The 22,995-nt window shown below is 42.8% G+C and overlaps 1 protein-coding gene across 3 annotated transcripts in view; it reads left to right on the plus strand.

Annotated features, from left to right (window-relative positions):
• si:dkey-205h13.2 (uncharacterized) overlaps nt 1-22,995 on the plus strand; it is a 156,220-nt gene that overhangs the window by 54,791 nt on the left and 78,434 nt on the right. For all 3 annotated transcript variants that reach the window (XM_059638018.1, XM_059638017.1, XM_059638019.1), the window contains 6 exons: nt 14,953-15,127; nt 15,231-15,328; nt 15,908-16,082; nt 16,188-16,285; nt 20,516-20,690; nt 20,793-20,890. In XM_059638018.1, coding sequence (XP_059494001.1) covers nt 14,953-15,127; nt 15,231-15,328; nt 15,908-16,082; nt 16,188-16,285; nt 20,516-20,690; nt 20,793-20,890 — 819 coding nt within the window. The remainder of the gene's footprint in view (nt 1-14,952; nt 15,128-15,230; nt 15,329-15,907; nt 16,083-16,187; nt 16,286-20,515; nt 20,691-20,792; nt 20,891-22,995) is intronic.

Here is a 22,995-nt window from a genome sequence, read left to right on the forward strand (position 1 = left end):
ATGAAAAGAGACCGAGCTCAGTCAACCTCTCTTCATAAGATAAGCCCTCCAGTCCAGGCAGCATCCTGGTAAACCTCCTCTGAACCCTCTCCAAAGCATCCACATCTTTCCTATAATAGGGCGCCCAGAACTGGACGCAGTATTCCAAGTGCGGTCTAACCAAAGTTTTATAGAGCTGCAACAAGATCTCACGACTCTTAAACTCAATCCCCCTGTTAATGAAAGCCAAAACACCATATGCTTTCTTAACAACCCTGTCCACTTGGGTGGCCATTTTAAGGGATCTATGTATCTGCACACCAAGATCCCTCTGTTCCTCCACGCTGCCAAGAATCCTATCCTTAATCCTGTACTCAGCTTTCAAATTCGACCTTCCAAAATGCATCACCTCGCATTTATCCAGGTTGAACTCCATCTGCCACCTCTCAGCCCATCTCTGCATCCTGTCAATGTCCCGCTGCAGCCTACAACAGCCCTCTACACTGTCAACGACACCTCCGACCTTTGTGTCGTCTGCAAACTTGCTGACCCATCCTTCAATTCCCTCGTCCAAGTCATTAATAAAAATTACAAACAGTAGAGGCCCAAGGACAGAGCCCTGTGGAACCCCACTCACCACTGACTTCCAGGCAGAATATTTTCCTTCTACTACCACTCGCTGTCTTCTGTTGGCCAGCCAATTCTGTATCCAAGCAGCTAAGTTCCCCTGTATCCCATTCCTCCTGACCTTCTGAATGAGCCTTCCATGGGGAACCTTATCAAATGCCTTACTGAAGTCCATATACACCACATCCACAGCTTGACCCTCATCAACCTTACTAGTCACATCCTCAAAAAACTCGATAAGGTTTGTAAGGCATGACCTACCCCTCACAAAGCCGTGTTGACTGTATTTGATCAAGCCATGCTCTTCCAGATGGTCATAAATCTTATCCCTCAGAATCCTTTCTAACACCTTGCAGACGACAGACGTGAGACTTACCGGTCTATAATTGCCGGGGATTTCCCTATTTCCTTTCTTGAAGAGAGGAATTACATTTGCCTCTCTCCAGTCCTCAGGTACGACTCCAGTGGAGAGCGAGGATGCAAAGATCTTCGCAAGTGGCGAAGCAATTGCATTTCTCGCTTCCCAAAGCAGCCGAGGACAAATCTGATCCGGGCCTGGCGACTTGTCAATCTTAATGTTTGACAAAATTTTCAGTACATCAGCTTCCTCTATCTCTATCCATTCCAGCATGCACACCTGCTCTTCAAAGGTTTCATTCACTACACAGGTCGTTTCTTTCGTAAAGACAGAAGCAAAAAACTCATTTAGGGCTTCCCCTACCTCCTCAGGCTCCACACACAAGTTCCCTATGCTATCCCTGATCGGCCCTACTCTTTCTTTGACCATTCTCTTATTCCTCACGTAAGTGTAAAATGCCTTTGTGTTTTCCCGGATTCCTTCTGCCAAGCCTTTCTCGTGCCCCCTCCTGGCTCTCCTCAGACCATTTTTGAGCTCCTTCCTTGCCTGCATGTAATCCTCTCTAGCTGAACTTGACCCTAGCTTCCTCCACCTTATGTAAGCTACCTTCTTCCTTTTCACTAGAAGCTCCACCGCTCTCGTCATCCAAGGTTCCTTTATCTTACCCCGTCTTGCCTGTCTCAGAGGGACATATTTACTCATCACTCCCAACAACTGTTCCTTAAACCATCTCCACATGTCTATAGTTCCCTTACCATGGAACAACTGCTCCCAGTCCATGCTTCCTAACTCGTGTCTAATCGCATCATAGTTTCCTCTTCCCCAATTAAATATCCTCCCATTCTGCCTAATCCTCTCCTTCTCCATAGCTATGTAGAATGAGAGAGTGTTATGGTCACTATCACCAAAATGCTCTCCCACCACAAGATCTGATACCTGCCCCGGCTCGTTTCCGAGCACCAAGTCTAGAATGGCCTCTCCCCTCGTCGGCCTGTCAACGTACTGCGTTAGGAAACCCTCCTGAACACACCTTACAAAAACAGCTCCATTCAAATCTTCTGCTCGGAGGAGGTTCCAATCAATATTAGGAAAGTTAAAGTCACCCATTACAACAACCCTACTGCGTCCACACTTTTCCAAAATCTGTCGACCTATGCTTTCTACAATCTCCCTGCTGCTATTGGGGGGCCTGTAGTAAACCCCTAACGAGGTGACTACTCCCTTGCTGTTCCTAATTTCCACCCATACTGACTCAGTAGGCAGATCTTCCTCGACAATGGAAGCTTCTGTAGCTGTGATACCCTCTCTGATTAGTAGTGCTACACCCCCTCCTCTTTTTCCCCCCTCCCTATTCTTTTTAAATGTTCTAAACCCTGGAATATCCAGCAACCATTCCAGCCCATGAGAAACCCATGTCTCTGTTATGGCCACAACATCATAGCACCAGGTACTGATCCATGCTCTAAGTTCATCACTTTTATTCCTGATACTCCTTGCATTAAAGCAAACACACTTTAACCGATCCCTTGGTTCCTTCCCAGGAAAATCCTTCCCACTAGCTGGTCTACCTCTTGCTACTGCCTCACCTGCATCAACGCTCACCTCTGGTATACAGCTCAGGTTCCCACCCCCCTGCCATACTAGTTTAAACCCTCTCGAACTACTCGAGCAAACCTTCCACCCAGGACATTGGTCCCCTTCCAGTTCAGATGCAACCCGTCCTTCTTGTACAGGTCCCACCTTCCCCAGAAGGCATCCCAATTATCAACATATCTGAAACCCTCCCTCCTACACCAGCTGCGTAGCCACGTGTTCAGCTGCGCCCGCTCCCTGTTCCTCACCTCGCTATCTCGTGGCACCGGTAGTAAACCAGAGAACACTACTCTGTTCGTCCTGCTCTGCAGCTTCCATCCTAACTCCCTGAAATCACTTTTTATATCCTCAAACCTATTTCTGGCTATATCATTTGTGCCAATATGTAACACGATTTCTGGCTGTTCACCCTCCCCTTTCAGAACTTTATACACCCGATCGGAGACGTCCCGGACCCTGGCACCAGGGAGGCAACATACCTTCCGGGAATCCCGATCTTGCCCACAAAATCTCCTGTCGATTCCCCTAACTATCGAGTCCCCTACCACGAGTACTTTTCTATTCTGCCCCCTTCCCTTCTTTGCCACAGTGTCAGGCTCAGTGCCAGAGAACTGACTACTATGGCTTTCCTCTGGTAGGTCAACCCCCCCAGCAGTATCCAAAACGGTATACTTATTGCTGAGGGGAATGCCCACAGGGGATCTCTGCACTGTCTGTCTGTCCCCTTTCCTCCCCCTAACTGTAACCCATCTATCCTCGTCCTGAGCCTTAGGAGTGACCAACTCCCGATAACTCCTCTCAATTACCCCCTCTGCCTCCCGAATGATCCGTAGTTCATCCAGCTCCAGCTCCATTTCCCTAACACGGTTTTCAAGGAGCTGTAGCTGGGTGCACTTCCCGCAGATGTAGCCAGCGGAGACGTGTGCCACATCTCCCAACTGCCACATTTTGCAGGAGGAGCAAGCAACTGCCCTAGCATCCATACCCCACTTATCTGAACACCCACTCAATACTAAAGCAGAAAGCTCACTTCAAGTAATAATAACAAATTAATAACTAGTTCTTAGTAACTTCACAGTTAACTCACTCTGTGTTGTCACTGATTACACTAACAGCTTGGATTTAGATATTATCCATGTGAGGTGAACTGGCCAAGCTGACTTCAATGGGTGATAATGGGAACTGCAGATGCTGGAGAACCCAAGATAATAAAATGTGAGGCTGGATGCACGCAGCAGGCCCAGCAGCATCTCAGGAGCACAAAAGCTGACGTTTCGGGCCTAGACCCTTCATCAGAGACTCTCTGATGAAGGGTCTAGGCCCGAAACGTCAGCTTTTGTGCTCCTGAGATGCTGCTGGGCCTGCTGTGTTCATCCAGCCTCACATTTTATTATCTTGACTTCAGTGGGTCATAGTTTTCTGAGTTCCAAATTCAGGCTCCCCCTTTTGGGATGGTTATTTCTGTGTTGTCGAGGCTACATTACAATTCTTAAAATAGTAATATCACATGGATAACATTGGTTCCTAAGGCATAGCACTGATTGGTACTGTATATAATTGATTTTTAGAAATAAAATTCCTTGTATTTTCCTACTTGTTGGAGATGATATGCATTGTACCTCTTTCCTGCAGCGTTCACATGTTTGACAAAACATGTCTTAGTGCAGTAGTTTACTTTTATCTAATATTTGTGCCCATTTCCACGTTTACAGTACTATACCAGAGATAACAAGGTGTAGAGCTGGATGAACACAGCAGGCCAAGCAGCACCAAAGGAGCAGGAAAGCTGAAGAAGGGTCCAGACCGGAAAGGTCAACTTTCCTGCTCCTCTGATGCTGATTGGCCTGCTCTGTTCATCCAGCTCTACACCTTGTTATCTCAGATTCTCCAACATCGCCAGTTCCTACTATCTCTGATACAGCACCAGACCAATTTCTTTTTGATTTCAACTTTACAAAATTTTAACATTTATCAAATTTTTAATATATTAAAATAAAAAACCATTAAAATAATAACAACATGAGATATAATTCTAATCCATGGGTGAGTCTGTATATTTGTCCCCCAGTTCCAATATTATACTGGCCTCTCTGATAGTTTCAATCTTTTGCCCAGTTTTTCAGGCTTGTTGAATGACTTTGACATATGTTTAATAGACTTTAGATAGCAGTTTATGATTCATTGCAGATCATCAGGTAAAAGCCTGTTGCTAATTTCATAGTTCTCAAACTACTTGGCTAATGCCTGGTTAATTTCCTCGATAACAATAACGGTCTCTTATGGCAATCAACTAACTTGATTTCACTTTTCCTTGCTCTTATTTGAATCGAATACAGATGATAACATTATAATTGGGCGTGCCCAAACATCATTCCTTTAATGAAGTGATGGTACAATATTTCCCTTCCCATTTATAAGCAACCCTTATAATATCAACATTGAAAGTTTTAGCTACCATGATATAATTCAGATCTTTATTTGTTTTGAACCGTGCAAGCTTTGTTCTTTGTGGTCTATGAGGTAATCTTGTCTGTATGTTGACATCTAGCCAATACTGTACTTACCAGTCTTCCACCCTTCTCAACAGTATCGGGCACAACATTGTTGCGCCACCTCCAAATTCCTGCTTTGGTAATAACTATATTGTATAATTATTCTATTGGGTGTTGTAGCATCATTTCCAATATTTTACTAATGGCAACTCCACAATGCTTCTTAAACCAGAACCTAGTTAATTGTCAGAGTTGACATCCTGACATGTATCTCCTTCTTAAGTAGGTTTTCCAGTAGTTTGAGACTGATCCATGACGCGTCTCCGCTATGGCTGGCCTGCTGAAAATTTTCTCTCAATTTTCCAATATACAGGTCTCACAAATGCTGTACCAACTCTCATTTCCTTGTTTTTCATCATCTTTCATTTCTTTTTCTTTATAGTAGTCTTCCTGCACTTTGGCTGTTTGATTTTCAGCTTGATTGCCATTCACCCTTCTTTCAGCAATCTGTTAGACACTACTATTTTGTTCATTTTCTGGCTCAGGTTCAAAATTGGCTGTTGACACTTCCTACATCAAGGGTGTTAACAGCGGATATTCCAGCTCCATAGGCTGCTGGTACATCATTGATGATACATCTCTTCTGTCAGGTTTAAATTTTTTGCTTTGATTTCTTATCATTCCTTGCTCTAGCAATATTTGAGTTAACTGCGTGTGCAGGTCTCTAATTTAGGAAAGGCACCATTCTTCCATCTGGATTCTGTTTACATTCAGGATCATGGGCATGAGTTCATGGTATATACTATCGTATAGTACTTTACTGGTCTTCCTCAGAATTAAACCATTTTGTGACCTGTCATTTAAGTCAGCACAGGCTTCAGGGGTGGCTTTGAGGATAGTAGGAGATGGTGATATGGTTATTACAAGTGGTGTAGGCACTGTGCATGAGTCGTGGTAATGGGTGGAAAACAAATGACAAATGGCAGTAATGTTGTAGAGTTGAAGTTAATCATTGTTTTGATATCCTGATTATCTGATTATGCTGCACATATCCTGATTACCTCATCATCACCAGATAAGAGTTGTGTCGCACCTATTTTTTTCAGAGATGCAGGCTTTTCCCAAGCAATTAGCATTCTTCCTAACTCCAGACCCAACCTGCTCCCTTACACATTGATCTTCTTCTTTGTTAGAGTTTCCAACATACTCTATGCCCACTCCAGGGTGTACCGTCATTCTATCACAGAATCCATCGGTCGTGTTGCAGATCAGTTTGACTTATTCCACTTATCCACACCCATCAGTTACCCACATGTAATAAGCACAACCAGCAACTTCATCTCACAAATTAGTTATCTGTAGGACACAAGGTAATTTCTGCTCGACTCACAGTTTCTTATCATTGATCTCAGCCAGATCAATGGGCAATCATTTCATTAGATCATTTAAATTATTCAAATGTGTGACACCCTGCAGGCCAGGTTGGAGAAATTAATACTTGGCTGAGATTTTGCCTGTTCCCCCAGTGCTGAGACATCTGCTATGGTTGCGCCCTTTGCCCAACTCCCTCAACCTGACCTGCCTGTGGTACTTTAGGCAGTGACATAGGGATAGGAGCTGGAGATGGCATTCCACATGTGTCCATCTACACGTGATGCTGATAGTTATTCAGAGATAGTAGTCCATTTTTTAAAGAAAGGTCTAGGTCCGAAACGTCAGCCTTCCTGCTCAGCTGATGCTGCATGTTCTGCTGTGTTCATCCAGCACAACACCTTGTTAGCTCTGATAGTTAGTCAGTTGTTCAAATCATTTTAATTGTTTTACACAATACTACCCATTTTACAGGAGTGTAGCAAAACCTTATAAACTCATGGACTCATCTATTGTCGAGGATGGTCCAAGATATTCTATATTGTATTTGACAAACTTCGCCCTGCCATCAAAATACACCATACTACATATTTTCCTCTATCTCATTTTAACTACTGCTGCTGTTTATAAAAGCTGGACATTGCCTAGTAGCCTGCACAGCTTTCTCATGAGTGACACATTCTGGTTCTGAGAAGATGAATCTCAGAAGAGCTTCATTTCCTGTTGTGGGAAGTCCTGATATCAGGACGTGAGGGGAAAACCTGTGGAACTTGATACAGTATTACATACCAGCATTAACACAATGGGTAGGATCAAAAAGCATGTAGAATTATTCTATTGAATGGTTTTCCAGATCATGCCTTTCAGTATTCTATTCATTCTTTCTACCATACCACTAAACTGAGATGGTATTCGATGTGGAATTTCAGATTTATAAAGCTATTACATTTTGTATGCCCTGGATAGTGAAATGAGCACCCTGGTCAGACTCAGTGCTACATGTAGTCTCCATCTGACAAATACCTGCTGCATTGGTATAGTGGTTGGTATCTTGACTGTATTAGTTCAGTGGAAAATGCTTCAACCCACTTGCTAAAAGTGTTAATATTTACCAGCGTGTATTTATATCCCATAGAAACCAAAAGAACTTCAGATACCGTAAATCAGAAAGATAAACAGAAGTTGCTGGAAAAGCTCGACAGGCCTGGCAGCATCTGTGAAGAGAAATCAGCTAACATTTCAGGTCCAAAAAACCTTCCTCAGAACTGATGGTAGCTCACAAAATGTTGATTTATATGCAGAAGATAGGGTGGGGGGAGTGGGTAAGGAATAAACAATAGAGTCCAAAGAGAGAGAAGAACAGTTGGACAGATAAAGGAGTGGACAGTGATCTGGCTAGGAAGGTGAACAGCTGTTAATGAAGACTTTTGGTCGCTAACAATAGATAGTACGTAATGGCAGACTATGCTATCACAGATAGTTGTTCGCTCCTTTGTTTGTCCAATTGTTCTCTGTCTGTCTGGGCCGTATCCGCACATATCATTTACATCTTCCCCCTCCCTCCACCCTATCTTCTGCATAAAAACCAACATTTGAAGAAGGGTCCCGACCCAAAAAGTCAACTTTCCTGCCCCTCTGATGCTGCTTCTGTCCATCCAGCTTCATACCGAGCTATCTCAGATTCTCCAGCATCGGCAGTTCCTACTATCTTGGTTGCACCGATGTAGAGGAGGCCTCTACATCAATGAGGGTTGCCATCATTTTCCTTCTCCTGCAACTAACTTTGCATTTCATCTGCTCATATATTCCCAGCAGGGGAAGATTTTATTGTACACTTCTACTACAGTTGTACCATATTCTTGTCCTTGGAAAATGTATTTTAAGAGGGCTACAGTTGATAAAGGTTTATCGTCTTCTGATTCAAAGCCTCTTGCTTCTCATAGTGGCAAGAAATTAGTTCAGCTGTTCCCTGTGTACATGCTGTCCGAAGATATATCTGCTGGTGTAGAAAGCTTGTCAGGGTGTCTAACCAAATACACTACTGCTGTTAACTTGATAGTCTGAGTGCTCACTTTAGTTGGCAGCTTTAAAGCTGTCTCTGCTAGCAGTGCACCTTGGTGGCCTACTATGTAAATGTCACATCTTGTTTACCTGCTTCTGTCCTCGCCGTACAAGATGCATCAACGAAACTGTTCAGGGTCTGCTCGATAATTTTATTCCCATGCCCATGCTTCCCACCTTTTTGTTTTGGCACAAATGGTCCCTTGGGATCATTTCTGCCAATACCTAACATTCTTAGAGCTCACCATTGTAACTGAGATTATCAGCAAGGAAGATGGGGACCTTGATTATGTGTGACTGTAATACCTTGACACTGCAGCATCAGAATCCATTGGGCTATGAGATTTTAGTTAATAGTCTCATCCTTGATTTGCCTGTCCAGTGACAACTGGATGAGTACATGTTTGGTGAGAACCGTTAACGAGCTCAGACGAATTACAGATGCCAAATGCTATACCGCCCCAAAAATTACTAAAACATGTCACTCACAGACCGAAAACTCTCACCGTACGGGAGCAAGGATACACACGCATTTGGCTAGAGTCTCTTGTGCTGCTGCAAGAGGATGGCTGAGACAGTGAAGTCTGTTGCAATGACTTCCAGAGCAAAAGCTGGAGCCTTGGTTAGTTCTTGTTTCAGTTTCGAAATGGTAGGAGTGTGTGGCTAAGTCAAAACCCATGGGGCTTTTACAAGATCTGGCAATGAAGAGGCTTTGGAAGTGAAATTACTAAAAAGGTTCTGGCAATATCCCACTAATCCAAAAAAGGACCAGAGGCATTTTACATCAGTGGGAAGGAGTAATTGTAATGTTGTTTCAATACTTTTTTCTTAAATTCTTACATACTGCAGATCCTAAAGATGTAACTTTGGATTTCAAAACTGGGATGTCTTAGAATTAACTTTATGACTCAAAAAAGAGATGAGGAGGGCTAGCAGCTCACTGAGGAGCTGGAGATATTCTCCCCAGTGTTTGTTTTGAGGGAAGAAATCAACATATTGAATCAGCCCTCAGGTAATGAAAAACCATCAAACCTCTGAACTTGTCTCTGATAGAAAGTCGAAGGAGAAATGTAAAACCCTTGAGGTAAATAAGCCCAAGTATATTTTTGACTTTGAATTGTAAAAGCAAATTTGTACTGACACTCCTAAAATCTGTTACTAATATCTAAGATGGTAAAATACTGGTGCTTTGGGGATTGATTCACCATAGTCTCAGGTCTAGTTGCTACTGTAGGTGTGGTTAGTGAATGGTCTTATTGAGGAAATTTGGGTTAAACGCACAGACATGTCTGGTGGTCCAGGGGTATGAGAATCTATTGTGAAGTGTATATCTGGCTTTCCCAAATGAAGATGACTGTGGTTGGATGGTGCATGAAGTGGTCATAGATGACCCAGATCCAAAGACACAAACCGAACATAGATTTTCCAAACCAGCAGAAAGTGGCATTTTGAAAGTAATATTAAGCTTGTTACAACAAGTCATGTTATGCCCTGTGGTGTCAACAAATGGCTTATCAATCTGGCCAGTTAGGAAGCCAGATGATTCCTGGCCACTTACCCTCAACAACCAGGAGTTAAATAAGGCCAAACAAAAACCGAAGTAACTGTGGGTGCTTTAAATCAGAAACAAAAAACAGAAACTGCTGGAAAGCACAGCAAATCTGACAACATCTGTGGAGGGAAATCACAATTAATGCACCCTCTCCAAAGCATCCACATCCTTTTGGTAAAATGGCGACCAGAACTGTACACAGTATTCCAAATGTGGTCGAACCAAAGTCCTTTACAACTGTAACATGTCTTGGCAACTCTTGTACTCAATACCCCGTCCAATGAATTAAATCATACTGGATGCCTTCAATCAACCACTCAATCGACCTACGTTGCCATTTTAAGGGTAGAATGGTCCTGAATGCCCAGATCTCTCTGTGCATCAATTTTCCACAGGGCTTTTCCATTCACTGTATAGTTCGCTCTTGAATTGGGTCTTTCAAAATGCATCACCTCGCATTTGCCTGGATTGAACTCCATCTGCCTTGGCGAGTTTTGAGAAGATTTGTAGCTCAGGGTAAGGTTCTGGATGTAAGTTTGCTCACTGAGCTGGAAGGTTCATTTTCAGACATTTCGTCACCATTCTAGGTAACATCATCAGTGAGCCTCCGGTGAAGCGCTGGTGTTATGTCCCGCTTTCTATTTATGTGTTTAGGTTTTCTTGGGTTGGTGATGTCATTTCCTGTGTTGATGTCATTTCCTGCATTGTTGATGTCATTTCCTGTTCTTTTTCTCAGAGGGTGGTAGATGGGTTCCAAATCAATGTGTTTGTTGATGGAGTTCTGATTGGAATGCCATGCTTCTAGAATTCTCGTGCGTGTCTCTGTTTGGCTTGTCCTAGGATGGATGTGTTGTCCCAATCAAAGTGGTGTCCTTCCTCATCTGTATGTAAGGATGCTAGTGATAGTAGGTCATGTCTTTTTTTGGCTAGTTGATGTTCATGTACCCTGGTGGCTAGCTTTCTGTCTGTTTGTCCAATGTAGTGTTTGTCACAGTTCTTGCAAGGTATGTTGTAAATAACGTTCGTTTTGCTTGTTGTCTGTATAGGGTCTTTTAAGTTCATTAGCTGCTGTTTTAGTGTGTTGGTGGGTTTGTGGGCTGTCATGATGCCAAGAGGTCTGAGTAGTCTGGCAATCATTTCCGAGATGTCTTTGATCATCCAGCTGCCTTTTCTCCGCCCAACTCTCCAATCTATCCATATTCTGCTATATTCTCTGACAGTCCCCTTCACTATCTGCTATTCCACCAATCTTAGTGTCATCTGCAAACTTGCTAATCAGACCATCTGTACCTTCCTCCAGATCATTTATGTGTATCACAAACAACAGTGGTCCCAACACGGTTCCTTGTGGAACACCACTGGTCTTAGTTGTCCATTTTGAGAAACTCCCTTCCGCTACAACTCTCTGTCTCTTGTTGTCCAGCCAGTTCTCTATCCATCTAGCTAATACACCCTGGACCCCATGCAACCTCACTTTCTCCATCAGCTTACTATGGGGAACCTTATCAAATGCCTTACTAAAGTCCATGTATATGACATCTATAGCCCTTCCCTCATCTATCAACTTTGTCACTTCCTTGAAGAATTCTATCAAGTTGGTAAGACATGACCTTCCCTGCATAAAACCATGCTGCCTATCACAAAAAAAGCCTATTCTCTTCCAAATGTAAATAGATTCTACCCCCCAGTGTCTTCTCCAGCAGCTTCCCCATCATGACGTCAGGCTCACCGGTCTATAATTACCTGGATTATCCTTGCGATCTCTCTTAAACAAGGGGACAACATTAGCAATTCTTCATTCCTCTGGACCTCACCCGTGCTCAAGGATGCTGCAAAGGTATCTGTTGAGGCCCCAGTTATTTCCTCTCTCACTTCCCTCAGAAACCTGGGATAGATCCCATCCAGAACTAGGGACTTGTCCACCCTAATGTCTTTCAGAATACCCAACACTTTCCCACATCCTTATGCCAACTTGACCGAGAGTAATCAAACATCTATCCCTAACCTCAACATCCGTCATGTCCCTCTGTTTGGTGAAAACCGAGGCAAAGTACTCATTAAGAATCTCACTCATTTTCTTTGGCTCCTTACCATCAGTATTCTAAAACTTGTAGAATTGTGATCACTGTTCCCAAAGCAATCCACGACTGAAACTTTACCCACCTGGCTGGGCTCAGTCTCCAACACCACATCCAGTATGGCCCCTTCCCAAGTTGGAATATTGACATACTGCTCTAGAAAACCCTCCTCAATTCTCCTTACAAATTCTGCTCCATCTAAACCCCTAACACTAAGTGAATCCTAGCTCATGTTGGGAAAATTAAAATCTCTCATCACCACCACCCTGTTGCTCCTGCATCTTTCCATAATCTGTCCACATATTTGTACTTCTAACTCACATTCGCTGTTGGGAGGACTGTAGTACAGCCCCAACTTTGTAACCACACTCTCCCTATTTCTTAGCTCTGCCCATTTTGCCTCACTGCTCGAGTCCTCCATAGTGCCCTCCTTCAGCACAGCTGTGATATCCTCTTTGACCAGTAATGCAACTCCTCCACCCCTTTTACCGCCCTCTCTATCCTGTCAGAAGCATCTATATCCTGGAATATTTAGTTGCCAATCTTGCCCTTCCCTCAATCACGTCTCAGTAACAGCAATAACATCATACTCCCAGGTACTAATCCATGCCCTAAGTTCATCTGCCTTACCTACCACACTTCTCACATTAAAACAAGTGTACCTCAGGCCACCTGTCCCTTTGCATTCATCATCTGCTCTCTGCCTACTCTTCCCCTTAGTCACCCTGACTTCATTATCTGGTTCCTTACAGGCTTTAGTTACTACCTCCTTACTGACCACTAACCTTCTCATTTGGTTCCCATTCCCCTGCCACATTAGTTTAAACCCTCGCCAACACCGTTAGCAAAAGCACCCCCTCGGATATTGGTTCCAGTCCTGTCCAGGTGTAGACCATATGATTTATAATAGTCGCACCTCCCCCAGAACTGGTCCCAATGCCCCAAAAATCTGATCAGCTCCTCCTGCACCCTGTCTCAATCCTGCCTATTTTTTCATTTCTACTCTGACTAGCACATGGCACTGGTCGCAATCCTGAGATTACTACCTCTGAAGTCCTACTTTTTGACTCGGTTCCTAACTCTCTACATTCTGCTTGTAGGACTTCATCCCGTTATTACCTATATCATTGGTGCCTGTATGCATCACGACCGCTGACTGTTCACCCTCTTGCTTCAGAATGTCCTGCAGTCAATCTGAGACATCGCTGACCTGTGCACCTGGGGGACAACATACCATTTGGGAATTAATAGGTAGTTTTCTGAAGAAGGGCCTCGACCCGAAACATCAGCTTTCCTGCTCCTCTGATGCTGCTTGGCCTGCTGTGTTCATCCAGTTTTACACCTAGTTATACCATTCGGGAGTCTGGTTTTCGAACACAGAACCACCTATCCACTCCCCTTACAACTGAATGCCCTCTGACTATGGCCCTTCCACTCTTTATCCTGCCCTCTGTGCAGCAGAGCCAGCCACAGTGCCATGAACCTGACTATTCCTGCTGCCTTCCCCAATGAGCCATCTCCCCTAACAGTATCCAAAACGGTATATCTTTTTTGGAGGGAGATGACTTGCATTGCTTTCCTGCTTTTTCTCTGCTTTTTGGTCACCCATTCCCTTTCTCCCTCAGTAATCTTAATCCGCAGTGTGACCAATTTGCTGAACGCGCTATCCACGACTCCCTCAGCACCGTGGATGCTCCAAAGTGAGTCCATCTGCAGCTCCAGAGCTGTCACGTCGTCTAACAAGAGCTGCAGCTGGATACATTTCCTGCACATGCAGGAGCCAGGGACATCAGCCGCATCCCTGAGCTCCCACATTTAGCAAGAAGAGCATCACATGGGTCTGGGATCTCCTGCCATTTTTACTCTTAAGCTTAATTTCGTCATACTATAATAGCAAATACTAGACAAATTAAATGAGACATGTTTTACCAAATTGCTCTACACGATCAAAAAATGAAAAAGAGAAGCCTTACCTTCTTAACGCACCACTGAGTTTTTCTTTTGGTCAGAGGAAGAGGGTGGGTGGGAGACACAACATATGTAGTGTCTTGTGTTTAGCCACTACCCAAATATATCAGTTCACTCACCTTCCCAGAGTGCAATTCGACTGCTCCCACTCAGCTTTGCTGCCGAAATGAAGAACTTACCTTCATGGCAGGCCCCTGGTCCTAGCTCTCAGCGCTCCCACTGCTGCTGCAAAAATGGAGCTAAAATGGACAATTTTACTAATATAGCCTCATGATATCAAATCAAACTTCCCAATCAAAATTATAAGGGAGTGCATTAAGCTTCTAGTATCCCTCACAAATTCTGCGGACTGGTCTCCTTCCTCACTTTCCACTGGATGTCATCCCACTTGGACTGTCACACCCATAACGGAGAGGCTTGATACCATTGCGTGCTCACACCTGGATCCAGAAGCTGAGGTATGGAGAGTTAGGACTGTCCATCTCTATGACTAGGGTCACAGAGACATGTACCTGTCCATCTACCAATAAAAGTTTCTAATTTTGACGTGGCCCCTGGTATTGCAAAGGCTGGCAGGGTGCTCGGCATTCTCTAGCCTAGAGGCCCAGGCGGCTGTAATTTTAACACTGGTCCCGGATTTCCACTTTGGCCAGTGTGATGATCTTAATTCTGCCTCCGACCTTCAGCAGACAAGTATGGGAATTGGGTTTCTTTGAACCATTCTTTGAACTTTATTGTGATTCTATGTAAGTTTGTACAGTTAGGTAAATTTTAGTAGGCGAATATTAAAGCTACTTCACTACAGCTAGCATATCATATCTTCATATGCATCTTTAGAAATAGTGCAAATAACATATACTTTGCATGAATCAGGCAACTGCAAAACGCAGTGGTTTGATCGCGATAACCCATCAGTAACTGGCGATTATGAAGATCTTGAGAATCTGCGAAAAGAATATCCGGATCAGATTTGTAGTAACCCGACTGCCTGTGAAGTGGAGACAACATCAGGAGTTCCAGCTTCAACCACTGGTGATAACATCCCTGAGTAAATAATGATTCCTCTCATCGTATTTTGATACCATTAATTCACTTTAAACGATTGATTCAAACATATACATTAACACATGCTCCTATTCTGTATTAAACAGGTGCAACATTTCAGCTGGATTTGCTTGTGTGAATGCAGAGCAAGAAGATGGGAGTTGTGAAGATTACAGGATACGATTTATCTGCCCAGCATCTTTTTGTAAGTATTAGATTTTTGTAAGAAGTTGATTTTATTCATTCTTGGCTTCCAATTTGAAATAGAGTTGAACAATCAAAATTGTATTTTGACATAATGTAACTTCAGTGCCTGATTAGAATTGAACTATGATTGTACAATATTGCACAGAAGGACCTTCATGTAACAGTGCAGTGGTATATTGAACCACTGTAGGAGGATTAATTTTGGAAGTGACGTCGCATTTTGGGTGGGAACAAACAGATTATTAATTCCTATCCAATGTAAGCTGCAACTGACCTGAGTGTTGCTGATGCTTATACTGAATGTGAAAGTTCCCAAAGCAGCGGTAACTTCCAGTCAAGGAAAAACACAAAACTCTTTAACAGGATTCAGGAAGGATTTCTCATACTACAATTTTATCCATTTTAACTAGGCTGTCTGAGCAACCACAGGTTGAAGTCAATAATAAAACATTTACATTTTAACTTGGTCTTCAGCAGAGAAAGTACAAACAGTTGATACTTTATTTGTTGTCCATTAAATTAAAAACATCTTTAAAGCATCCCTCACGGTTGGCTTTACATTTGTTCCATGATTCAGGCAACTGCAAAACGCAGTGGTTTGACCGTGATAACCCATTGGACCAGGGTGATTCTGAAGATCTTGCCAATCTGCGAAATGAATTTCCTGAGCAAATCTGCAGTAACCCGATAGCCTGTGAAGTGGAGACGGTATCAGGGGTTCCAGCCTCAAACACTGGAGACAATATTCCTGAGTAAATATTAATTGCTCTTATCCTATTTTGGTGTTATCACTACTTCAGAAAGCATGAATTGTTTTGGACACCATATATCACATCCTACTATTCTGTATGGGACAGGTGCAACATTTCAACCGGATTTGCCTGTGTGAATGCAGAGCAGGAAGATGGGAGCTGTGAAGATTACAGAATAAGATTTACCTGCCCTGAGTCTTTTTGTAAGTAATGAAGATCTGTCAGAGGTTGATTTATTGTCTGTTAGATTCCAATTTGAAACAATAGTTTTCTGTGAACTGATATTTTGTTTTAATATGAAGATGATTTCAGGCTCTTGGTAGATTATTGCAACATTCAATATTGAGAACCTTGTTAGTAAAGGCACGCAGAAACTTTGAGGACCTACTTTAGCAAAGTTTAAGTGCAAGGGCAATTGAAGATGGTCATAAAAACCAGTCTTGCCAGTGGCCTGCAAAATCCGTGAACACCGAAAAGAACAGAAAGGACTCAGTACTCAGAGTTTCTAATCACAATTATTTATGATATTGCAGGAGGCATTGAGTTCAAAGAAAAGTATCGTCCTTTGGAAATGAAATGATGCTGTCCTATTATATCACCAGAATCTGACAAAGTTTCAAAAGATAAGTCGTTACTGACTTGTCCAGCAGGAACAGCAACTCATATTCCGCCTGGGAACCCTGCAGCCATATGGTATCAATGTGGACTTCACCAGTTTCAAAATCTCCCCTTCCCCTACTGCATCCCTAAACCAGCCTAGTTCGTCCCCTCCCCCCACTGCACCACACAACCAGCCCAGCTCTTCCCTCCCACCCACTGCATCCCAAAACCAGTCCAACCTGTCTCTGTCTCCCTAACCGGCTCTTCCTCTCACCCATCCCTTCCTCCCACCCCAAGCCGCACCCCCAGCTACCTACTAACCTCATCCCACCTCCTTGACCTGTCCGTCTTCCCTGGACTGACCTATCCCCTCCCTACCTCCCCACCTATACTCTGTCCACCTATCTTCTTTTCTCTCCATCTTCGGTCCGCCTCCCCCTCTCTCCCTATTTATTCCAGTTCCCTCTCCCCATCCCCCTCTCTGATGAAGGGTCTAGGCCCGAAACGTCAGCTTTTGTGCTCCTGAGATGCTGCTTGGCCTGCTGTGTTCATCCAGCCTCACATTTTATTATCTTGCAACTTTTTACTAGCTTTCTTTTGAAGTAATTACAGTGTAGATGTCACTATTTCAATGTCGTTGGAACCCTTGAGCACATACAAAATGTTTATGTTAACCCACTATGTCTTAATCTGATCTATGCAGTGCATATATATCCTCTCATTCTTATCTGTAAATAAGCTACTATGTTATATATTATTTATGTGAATTATCCGTAACAAAACTACCTGCCAAACAGAGGCCGTTTGTTAACCAATCATGTTGCCTTTGCATTCAATGTAAATGTTCTTTTCATTTAAACTGATTTTCTTGCAAGTTGTCCTGATGAGTGCAATACAAAAGCTTCAACAAAATATTCTTCTTTTGTCAGCAAGTTCTATGCCAGAAAACACCTTCTTATGATTATATTTCTGTCAAAACTTTTATTTCTGTCAATATATAATGTTCCACTGGGAAAAATTGATTGCCACTTGACTTTGAGCAGTGTCATGACCAGGATAAAACATTTTCTTTTTAATATTCATTTAAGAGTATATGGCTGCCACTAGCTGGGCCAGAATTTATTGTCCAACTTTAGTCACCCTGGAGAAGGTAGTGGTGTGCTATCTTCTTAAACCATATTGTGGAGGAGCTGGTGTTGGACAGGGGTGGACAAAATCAGAAGTGACACAACACTAAGTTATAGTCCAGCAGGTTTATTTGAAATCACAAGCTTTTGGAGCACTGCTCCTTCATCAGATGAAGTGGAGGGAAGCACACCTCCACTTCACCTGACGAAGGAGGAGCACTCCGATAGCTTATGATTTCACACAAAGCTAAGGACTGTAACCTGCTGCTGCATGACTTCTGACTTTCTTGAACCATTGTAGTCCTTGAGTTGGGTGGGTAGATGGGGGAGAAAAAGGCAGACTCTATATAGGGTAGATTAAAGGAGAGTAAAATGAAATATTGGGCAGAATTTTGTGCAACTCTGAGGAGCAGGCAATGAATCAGGCCAGTCATTCAATTATGTGGGACACCAATAGTAAGCTTCCAGACAGCAGGATGAAACTTTGAAATTGAATTGGCGTAGATGGACAGTGGATCACACTTCCTGATGGCAAGTATTAGGAGCCATTTTTTAAATATATTTGCATATGATAGATGCTTATTTAAAGGCAACCTCACCAAAATGAAGTGTACTGTTTAAATTAAGTATGCAGTAAATGTGAAAAGCATGATTTCAGATTTGTGACTGGTTGAACATTGAATGCAGCATGTGAGATTGTCTTACTGGTGAAACTTGAGTGAGTAAGAGTTGCTTCCTCTTCTATGGGGAGTTTTTCCTCAACCACTGGAGAGGGGATATTGATGTTTTCCTATGCATATTTCAGTTTCATCAATTCTATCGTGATGATTCCTTCACACTAGGACACAAAATGTATGGACTTGAGTTGTTAATTGTCTTTCTCTCTACAGATATGTAGCCAGATAGGCAGTGTTTCTCCAGCACTTTTTTTCTTAATTTCAGATTTCCACCATCCATGATATTTTTAAATTAGATTAGGAAATTGCATTGCAGCTTCCATTTTAATAATGTGGCTTTTGCTGGCTGAGCCAACATTTATTTCTCATCTCTAACTGCTGTTGAGAAGACGGTAGGTGAGCTGCTTTCTGGAACTGCTGTAATCCTTGTTATGGAGGAACATCCACAGCACAATTAGGGAAGGAGTTCCCAGATTTGAGACAGCAACAGTGAAGGAATAGCAGTATAGTTCCATTTAAGGATGGTGAGTGACCTGTTATTTTAATTCCCCATCTTACGCTGAATTGTCTCACCTTTGCCTTCCATACTGATCCAGTGAAGCTTAATAATTGCTTGAAGAGGAGCAGCTATTTTCTGCCCTTCAGATTTATTGAGTTCAAATATTTCCAATTCCAACCTCTGCGTCCAAGCTTTTTTGAGCATTTTGTTTTTGAGTGATCTGCACTCAATGTTTTGCCATTTACACTTCTGCTGGACACACATCTTTTTGTTTCTGGTTCCATTCCTATTTCTCATTTGCCCTGCAGATCATCTCTAATTTTGTCATTTGATTCACTTGGGTGAAATCCTCTAGTTGCCTGTGGTGAAACGGAAGATTTACGGCTCTTCCAGTCAGAGGCGAGAATGGCTGGTCATACATAGTCATTTGGTGACCAACTACTAAAGAAATCATTCATGAGGAGCTCAGCGAATTACTTGGCAAGGGTTTAAAGGATGTTGATACCCTTGTGAATGCCTCCCGTGAATGTTGTCGGGAAACAAAAAATGTTTTTATAAATGACTTCAACAAGTCCTTGATTGCGGTTGAGAACTTACATAGAGTCATATATTGTGGAACCAGATCCTTCAGTCCACACCAACCATGTTCCAAACTAAACTAATCTCACCTACTTGCATTGGGCCCTTATCCCTCCAAGCCTTTCCTATTATGTACTTATCCAAATGTCTTTAAATGTTGTGACTGTACCTGCATCCTTCACTTCCACTGGTAGTTCATTCCACACAGTAACCATTTTCTGTTTTAAAAAGTTGCCCTCATATCCTTTTAAAATTTTTCTCCTCTCACCTCAAAAATATGCCCCCTATTGAAAAGACCTTTGCTATTCACTTTATTTGCATCCCTTATGACTTTATAAGCGTGGCATGGTAACTCAGTGGCTGGCACTGCTGCCTCACAGTACCAGCGACCCACGTTTGATTACAGCTTCGGGCAACTGTCTGTGTGGAGTTTGCAAATTCCTCCCATGTCAGCATAGTTTTCTCCAGATGCTCCAGTTTCCTCCCATAGTCCAAAGGTGTGCAGGTGAGGTGGATTGGCCATGCTAAATTGCCTCAAATGTCCAGGGGTGTGCAGACTAAGGTGGATTAATCATGGGAAATGCATCGTTATAGGGCAGGGGCTTGGATCTGGATGGGATGCTCTTCAGAGGGTCACTGTAGACACAATGGGCTGAAAGGCCTGTTTCCACAGTGTAGTGATTCTATGATAAACCTCTAAAAGGTCATCCTTTAACTTCCTACAATCCAGTGAAAAAATCCCAGCCTATCCAGCCTAAATTAATAATATAATGACAATACATAATTACAGATAAAATGGAAAGATTTGGGACTGAGAATGACAGCCTCTTTCCAAGAACTAGTACAAGCACTACAGGCTAAGTGGCCTCTCCGGCACTGGATATTTTTACAATTCTGTCAGATTCATCTTCAGAACATTTTCAATGTTGATTTTGTTATTCCTTTAATCAGGCAACTGCAAAACCCGTTGGTTTGACTGCAATAACCAACCACGAGATGGCGATTGTGAAGATCTTGTGAATCTCCGAAAACTGTATCCTGGACAGATCTGCAGAAATCCAATTGCCTGTGCAGTGGACACAGCATCAGGAATTCCAGCCTCAAGCACCACAGACAACATCCCTCAGTAAACATTGATCCCTACCATTGTAATCTGTTATTGTCACTCAACAAATATGAATAGATTTTTTAATTGCATGATAATTTTTTACCACTCTGCATTAAACAGGTGCAGCACATCTGCAGGATTTACCTGTGAGAATGCTGAACAAAATGATGAAAGCTGTGAAGATTATAGAATACAATTTACCTGCCCTCCATCTTTTTGTAAGTGATGGAGTCTTTTACTTTAATGTATTAGATTACACTAGTTTTCACCTTTGAAAGACTACTTTCAAATTCACTGATGCATTTTTGGTATACACTGAAAGATATAAAAAACGTTTAGTTTTTGGTAGCCCACCTTGGAAAGTATATGAACGCCTTGAAGATGATGTAGAGATTGAGCAAAAGGTACCTGGGATGAGGAAATTCAGTTGTGCAATGAAACACCAAACGTTGCACATGCACACAGAACATTGAAGTCAAGATTTATTACATCTTCAAAATCAGAATGCATTTTGATAATGTTATAAGGGAAGATGGTTTCAAGCTGCTGGAGGGTCAGTTTCCGAAGGGCATAAACATTTAAGGTATTTAGCAAAAAGAATCTGTGGTGAGACAAAGAGAATCTGTTGTTTTCGCAGCCAGTTAGTGTGATCTGATTTTTTTTTCCCTGGAAGGGTTATGGAAATAAGGTAGGAAGATGAAGTTGAGGACTGTCAGATCAACTGTGATCTCATTAAATGGTGGAGCAGAATCAAAAGGCTCAGGGAATCACTGACAAGTTCAGTCCTCTCCTTCTCCAGGACGTTATGTGCTGACCACTGCCAGACCACTGGATTTGTGGTCAAAGGTGTTTTTATTTGTAAATTGTTCCACGGGTGACAGGTGATATAGAACAGTCCAACTATGAGTGTTCCACAGCCCCATCCATCGTTTGTAACACTGGAGATTGGTGAATCTCAGCATTCAGTGAAATTTGGTGATTGTGTACTGAGGGCCACTGCACAGAAGTGGCCAGCAGAATGAGGATGGTGTTGGGTAGATCCTTCTCCCTTTATCTAGAGCTTTATACATTGTTTTCCTGCGGGCACAGTCCATCTTTGATCACCAGAGATAGAGGAAGATGGCTTGGGGGACTGTAGTGACACAGATTCGGAGAATAGTCCAGACCTGCACCACATACAACACCATAAGTAGCTCATATGATGACCACATTCTTTTCCCATCTGCCTAGTTTCTGCCTCACCTGGCAATATACTTCTCAAGTTTTAGCTCACAGCTCTTCCCCTCCAAACCAGCAGCTTCAGGTAATCTGGCGTCAAGGTTCTGATTTTGCTTTAATTTATCATTGTCACATGTCCCTATGTACAGTGAAAAATTCTGTTTTGCATGCAGCACATGGTGATCATAGCATACAAAGATCAAAGGCTGATTGAACACAACAGGGAATACAAGTTAAGGCTGCAAAGAAGGTGCACAAAAAGCAAGATCAACCTGACATTTGAAATTTGAGAGGTCCATTCAGAAGCCTAATAACAGTGGGGAAGGAGCTGCTTTTGAACTTGTTAGCTCATGTGTTTAATCTTTTGTGTCTTCTGCCTGACGGAAAAGTTTGGAAGAGATTACATTGGGGATGAAAGGGGTGTTTGATGATATTGGCTGCCTTTCTGCAGCAGCAAGAAATGTAGATGGAGTCAGGGGACAGAAGGTTGGCTTACATGATGGCCTAGGCTGTGTTCACAACGTTACCTAGTTCTTACAGTACTGGGCATAGCAGTTGCCGTACCAAGCCTGACAATGAAGGGGTAAAGAATTAGTTAGCACAGTTCTTAAAGAACAAGGCCTTGCTCTTGCCACAATGTACTTTTGCACCTGAGGCTGGTCTGAACTGGTCACAGATGCTTATGAGTCTGCACATTGACAGTTGATCTGAACAGAAAATGATCAAGTCATCCATGAAGGGTAGCTTTGATGTGCAGGCTTCTATTGCCTGGAATAGTTACCCCTCTCAGCCTCACATTCTTCCTGATGGACTTGGCAAAAAGCTCCATACACATATAGGTGTGCGATATCCTGTCAAAGACCATCTTCTGCTCCAGGCTGATGAGACAGGTGACCACCCCCTGTCCTAAATGACTTAGATTGACCTCTAGTTCAGGACTCGTTGCATATCATGAACATCCTTCCTGCATTTACACTGTTAGAATGTTATAGTTGTCTATGAGACTCTTCCTCATTCCTTTAAACTTAAGTGAATGTAGTCCTATCTGTTCCAGTCTCTCTTCACATGTCAGTCCTACAGTTCAGTCCATTGGCAGATAGTAATT

The sequence above is a fragment of the Stegostoma tigrinum genome, chromosome 28, assembly GCF_030684315.1.
Source record: "Stegostoma tigrinum isolate sSteTig4 chromosome 28, sSteTig4.hap1, whole genome shotgun sequence".
Lineage (NCBI taxonomy): Eukaryota > Metazoa > Chordata > Chondrichthyes > Orectolobiformes > Stegostomatidae > Stegostoma > Stegostoma tigrinum.